General features: G+C 26.7%; 1 protein-coding gene across 1 annotated transcript; it reads right to left on the reverse strand.

The window, feature by feature from the left end:
- Positions 1 to 5,017: 5,017 nt before the first annotated feature.
- LOC107001147 (zinc-finger homeodomain protein 4-like) lies at positions 5,018 to 6,018 on the reverse strand. The gene is made up of 2 exons (XM_015199305.1): positions 5,772 to 6,018; positions 5,018 to 5,403 (listed from the first exon to the last, which is right to left on the reverse strand). The coding sequence occupies exons 1-2, from the start codon at positions 6,016 to 6,018 to the stop codon at positions 5,018 to 5,020; spliced, it is 633 nt and encodes a 210-aa protein (XP_015054791.1).
- Positions 6,019 to 6,421: the final 403 nt, after the last annotated feature.

Below are 6,421 nucleotides of genomic sequence, written 5' to 3' on the forward strand. Positions count from 1 at the left end.
AATATTTAAATAAGTAAACAACCAACTCACAAGATTAGAATATAAAATTTATACTTTGTTAAGTACTTGACTTTATAAATTAATTTTTGCAATAAATAAAAAATTTAATTAATAAAAGACAAAGTTAATAAATGATATGATATAAGCGTTTGACAATCAGATGCATACATTTACTCTCTTTTACTTATTGTAATAATGCAAGAAACAATTAATCAAACAAATCACAATTCTATTTCATCAAGCATCTAGATAACCATATGAAAATTAAAACTTACACAATTCATTAAAATGAATTCAACTTAAATTCTTCCTTCTCTTTTCTAATGTAAAAGACATAATAGAAATTTATTATCATAAATTTATGCTAATAAAATAAAGATTGGCATCTTAGTTCATATTCATTCTTAGTAATAACCCCAACAAGGATCACAGAAAACATTTTTATGGACTGAAGATTTATCAGATCACATATTAGTAGAAAACAGGCCTCCTAATGTACTGAACTGGCATAACTCGAGCCATGAAAGGATGAAAATTAACCGGTGCGTCCACCACCATGTGTAATAACATGTGGGTGAATGAAGCAAGATCGAAGTATTGGAGGACGAAACAATGACTGACTATTCATGCGATGAAAACCCCTTAAACACCCACAATTAGCACAAATAAATTCTTCTTTAGTTCCATCATCACCCTTCTTCACAAATTCATGACAGCCATCAACCGAATAGTCACCAAACATAGTAGCATGATTTTTCAAGCATATACCATATTTTATCGTCATATCACCATTTGAATTTGAGCTTGAATTGCTTGCCATTTTTTTTTTTTTGAGCTAAAGACTTTAAGGGTGAAGTTTTGGTTTTTGTTTTTGATTTGCGTTAAACAGTCTTAAATAGTGTGAGTAATTCTCTAATTTTCAACAATAATTAATTTCCTATTGACAATACTTGTAATAAGATTATCTATGTTAAATGAAATTTACTTGAAGTGATATTGCATTAAAAACACCTTTTAGTCAACATTTGAATATATATAGTTATAATAATAATTTGAAAAAGTATATATATATATATATATATATATATGACGAGAAAATATTTGTGTACTGACATGTTATGTATTTATTAATTTAATGTGAATATTTAGGTCCAATTTGGTCATGTGACATGAAATAATGACTTAAAATTATGATATGAAATTATGAGATGAAATTGATGTTTTATTTGTCAAAATCATAAAACCCATAACTTATAAAATTATCAAAATTGTCTCAATTTTTTTATACAATCTTATTAATTAAGCAAAATTTTATAAAATAACATGATATACTATCACAAAGCTATTCTAAAATATTAAAATATTTATTAATCAAACTTTAATTCTGTATAAAAACTAAATGTAAGTGGTAGTGTCTAATATTTAATTTAATTCTCTCACATACTATAAACATTCTTCTCACGTTGAACTTGCATTTCTCGATTATACGATCGAGAATGCGAACGATTATTGTTACTTTGAGCCATTTGTTTGTGAATTTGATTGGTATATAAATTGATAAAGATAATGAATTTGGTTAATGTAAATGGTAGAGCATGAATTGATTTAATGTAGTAATATTATTATGTCGGTAAAAATAATTATTATTATAAGATATAAACGATTTTAAAAGTTTTGATATGAATCATGAATTTAAAAAGTCACATATGAAATAAGTAGTTAGTAGATTAAAATGGATATTCAAACTAGAAGTGAAACTATATATCTCGTATGACCCTTTATTCTAAGCTTGTATTTGAATATACGATATGATGTCTTGAATTTCAAATTATGATTTCATTTTTTTTAAATGCTAATACTTGACCTATAAGTTTATATTTTGTAAACCATTCTTTTGAATTTTGTGAAAAAGGACTCATGCTTTCAGTGAAGAGATTATTCTACCATGTCAATGTGATATAATTATATTAAAGAACAACTAACTATTACTACTATACTATTGACCATTAAATCTCTATAAAATTATGCTGATCTGGATGTTTTAATCACAAATAATTTATTATAAAAAAAATGATATGTGATTTATCGACAAAGCACCTTTGAATATTTCAATATCAAATCATGATTTCACATTGAATGACTGATTCGTCTGTAAGAAAATATATAATTCAATGTGCTATTTATATTGATTTACTAACTTAATTTGAAAATAAGATTAAGTTCGTACTAATTGATCATATATTAAATTTACTGATATGATTTCAATATATATTAGGAATAAAAGTTTTTTTTTATGGATAACTTAACTTAGTGAATATCTCATTTAAAAGTTCAAATTGTTGAAGAAACTTATCTTTTATCTAGTTAATCATATCAATCACTGCTAAAAGCAAGTCTAAATCTTTACTAAGCTAAACTTGAATATAAAACAACTAAAGATACATTTGACTACTCTTTTTTCTTTATTTGTGAAAATAATAGCAAGAAAAACGTTCACTTATTAGGACATAGGACAACAAACTTAAATATAATTGATCATCGTACATTTTTTAAAATATAGAGAAAAATTTAGAATTTATTTTTATTTTCATGAATGATTCTCGGAAATAAATATCAATGACTTAGTAATTGAATTTGTGGATTTCAATATGAATAACCACTTTAACGAAATAGATAAGTAGCGACAACAAAATTTTCATCTTAGCAATAAGATTTATAACCACAAAAATATATAGTGATAATTGAATTAATGTTATTGCATCCATGGTAGCTAAAACCTTTAACAATTTTTACATAGAGTATTGAATATAAATACTCATATTTATTATTATAGCTAAATTATAATATAACGATACTGTTAAATAATTGTCTCACAATCATTTATTTATCATAATCAACTAAAGTTTGAAATTAACAAATCAAATTTCCCATCTAGAGGTGAATAATTTTCTTAAGGGGTCACTGTGAATTCAGTAGACTTGATCTTTCCGTTGTTCTAATTTTCAAATTTTGGTACGTTTACAGATTTTAGATTTTTGTTAATTAAATTTATGTTCATCTTTCTTACTGGTTCAGTAAATTTTGATTACTTTGTGTTTTTGTAAAATTTATTGGAATCAGTAATTGTGATTTTATCAAATAGAGACTGCTAACATATATTATATATGAAATATTGATTTATGTGAAAATATACTTCTCATATATGTACTAGATGATTTTAAATTTAAATGCTTGGACAAATCAATCTCTTACAAAAATAATTTTTGTGTTTAATTTCTGCCAAAATTCACGAATATTATATTATATTTTTTTTGACATTTTTATCCATTTCTATCTCTTCATCTCTTTTGAAGAAAGTTTGATTTTTTCTCTTTCAAATGGATCCATCCCCATTCACACCGAAGAAGACGAATAATATTTTCTTTTTGGTTCCCTCAATCTTAACTATTTTCCTTTCATCTCTATTACAACTTCTGTCTCAACGTCATGTTGTTCTTCTCAAACGTTTTACTAAGTTTTGTTGAAGGTCTGATCTCACTGAGTATTATGTGTTGGATTATCAATGATAACATGAGAATGTCTATCGTTATGTTGGAGAAACAATTAAAATATCTATATAAAATTATAATTGCTATATTTAAATGTGCCCTAAATATAAAGGGTCTAGTTCAATTTGACAAATACCAATTTTCAGAATTTAAAAAGAGATACGATTCGAATAATTTCACCATGTCACCTTCAATTTTACTTCTTCTTTGTTTTCCATATCAAATATTGTCATCACCATTATCAATATTCATGTTTCCTTCTTTATCATATTCGATTTCCTTTTCTAGTTTTTGCCACCTATCACCAAGCACAACCAAAATCATATAATTGTCATCACCAACAAATAAAAAATTGTAAAATTCCTTTAACAAAATCAAAAAATAAAAAAAAAATGAACTTCTTTAACAAAAGTCAAAACAATTTTTTCCAAATCATAAAAAGTTGTACTATATTGAATTGGTTATTGTGTTCAAAGATAAGCAAACGTTACAATTGAAAACAAGAAGAAGCTACTAAAAACCCAATAGAGAGCACCAGACTTTTTCTTATATATAAATGAATCTTGATTTTCTCATCAACTTTATTGAAATAAAATTCAATTTGTTATGAATTTCAGTTATCTAGACTTCTGCTTCTTTTAAGAATATCAAGCTTCAAATTGGAGGAAAGCAAAGTCTGCACTGAATTTAAATATGTGTCTTTATTTTTCAATAACACTTGAAGATTCACCGGAAATGGTGGTGGCAGCCAGATGGAGGTGACAAGACGTTGATAGGTCCACCCCCTCTTCATCATCGTCTAGGTTTTGTATGTCTAAACATCATAGCATTCAAAATTTCAAGCTTAAAAAATAAGTGAATTATTACTATTTTTTTATTTATTCAGATTAATCTTATAGAAAATTATCCTAATTTTGAATAAAAAGAGAAAGTGTATTTTGCAATTGTGATAAAATATAAAGAACTGTGATGAAAACTAAAAATTGAAGAAGAAGAAGAGGATAATGAGTCGATGTGATGAAGAGGAGGATGGTAGAGTTTGAGAAGAAGAAATGTTAAGGGTGGGGCATAAGGAAAATTTCGATTATTTTAATTTCTTTTTACACGTATGTTTATATTCTTTCTTGGTCATGTTAGTTTTAATAAATAAATAAATTCCGCTTTAAGTAATTAAAATATGTGACATATAAATACTCACCATGCTAGTTTAAACGTGTAATTGACTTGTTCGAATAAGTTAAAAAGGAAATTTATGTCTTTTCCTATTATATGAAGCATGTGATGCGTGTCATGTGGAAATTAAGATCTAAAATTTTGTAAAAGAATAAATAAAAAAGAAAAGTGAAAAAATAAATTAAAATTGAAAACTTAATACTTTATATTATTAAATTCTATGGATCAAAGACATGAGAAAAAGGAAACCAAAATGTTAAACAACTAGAGAATACAGAAGGACTTATTTTAAGCAACTAATTCTTATTTCTCACATGCTCATTTTTTGCTAAGGGCCTAGTTCTGCTTTTGGTGTTGTTAATCCAATTCTTCAAGAATTTTGGAGTGATGCCAATTTCATCACAAAATGGGATAACTTGTTCATTGCTCTTTGTCCATTTCCATCTCATTATCTCATTTGCAAAAATCCAAATCCTCTCTCTTTGGTAAGGATTCAACCTCATTCTCTTTGAAGAAGACGCATTGTACTTTCTTTTCAACTTTCTCACTTTTATCTCTCCTCCATCCCTCTTCATTTTTGTCTCCTCATCAATGTTATTCTTCTTAGACGTTTCACAAAATTGCGCCCTAGATTTCACTGTGTATTGTGGCGGTGGATCATCAATGATAACAAGGGGAGTACCTGTTATTATAGTTGAAGATATAATTAATTACCTATATATACAAAATTATTATTTATAGATTTAAAATTTTCTTTGAAGTTTTAAGTGAGAAAGGAACAAAAAAAACAATCAATTTTCTTCTCTTTTAGTTTAGTAAACAAAACTTTGCCTTTAGATGTGTAGTTCTATAATCTTTAAGTTGACAGTAAATACAATTTAAACATTTTCCTAAAAAAGAGAGAGCTCATATTTCTATGCATGATGATATGATGAATCACATTTGACCTTCGAAAAAAATCAAATCAACAAGTGATATATATATATATATATATATATATATATATATGTTGAAACAAGTATGATTGATCTTTGTGATTTCAACAAGTACCGCGGCTAGGATGATCAATAGAAATGATAGGACTCTCCACCCCGTCCTCTAACTCCACCTCAACTTTTCTATGAAAGTTTCGATGGCAATGACAAGCAGCACAAATGAAGGATTCAAGCGTTTTAAGGGCACCAGTTGGACAAAATTCACCACAACCATCAAGTACATAACCATTAGATCTAGCTGCATAGTTATGCCTACACTCAAGATATTTCACAAGAAAATACTTGTTGTTGTTAGAAGCCATAAGAAAGAGAGCAATTAATTGAAGGATAGTTAGGTAGGAAACTAGTCTAGCGGTGAGAAAAAATAGGCAAAATAGTTAGTAGATAATATAGATGGGATGAAGGTTGAGGTGTCTGCTTACTAGGGCTGCATTGCATGATCAAATGCCATTTGGAAATAGTTAACAAAACAAAACTTTGTACTTTATTGAAGTAATTCATGATTTTTGGAGTACTCCAGATATTAATCGTCATCTGCTTTTGTTTCTGCATTACCAAGTACTTGCTTAGTAAATTCATATATGAAATTAATTCAATCATTTATTTATCATAATTACGTAAAGTTTGAAATTAACAAATTAAAATCTCTCTCTCTCTCTCTCTCTCTATATATATATATATATATATATATATATATATATATAT

The sequence above is a fragment of the Solanum pennellii genome, chromosome 1 (genome assembly GCF_001406875.1).
Source record: "Solanum pennellii chromosome 1, SPENNV200".
In the NCBI taxonomy this organism is placed as follows: domain Eukaryota; kingdom Viridiplantae; phylum Streptophyta; class Magnoliopsida; order Solanales; family Solanaceae; genus Solanum; species Solanum pennellii.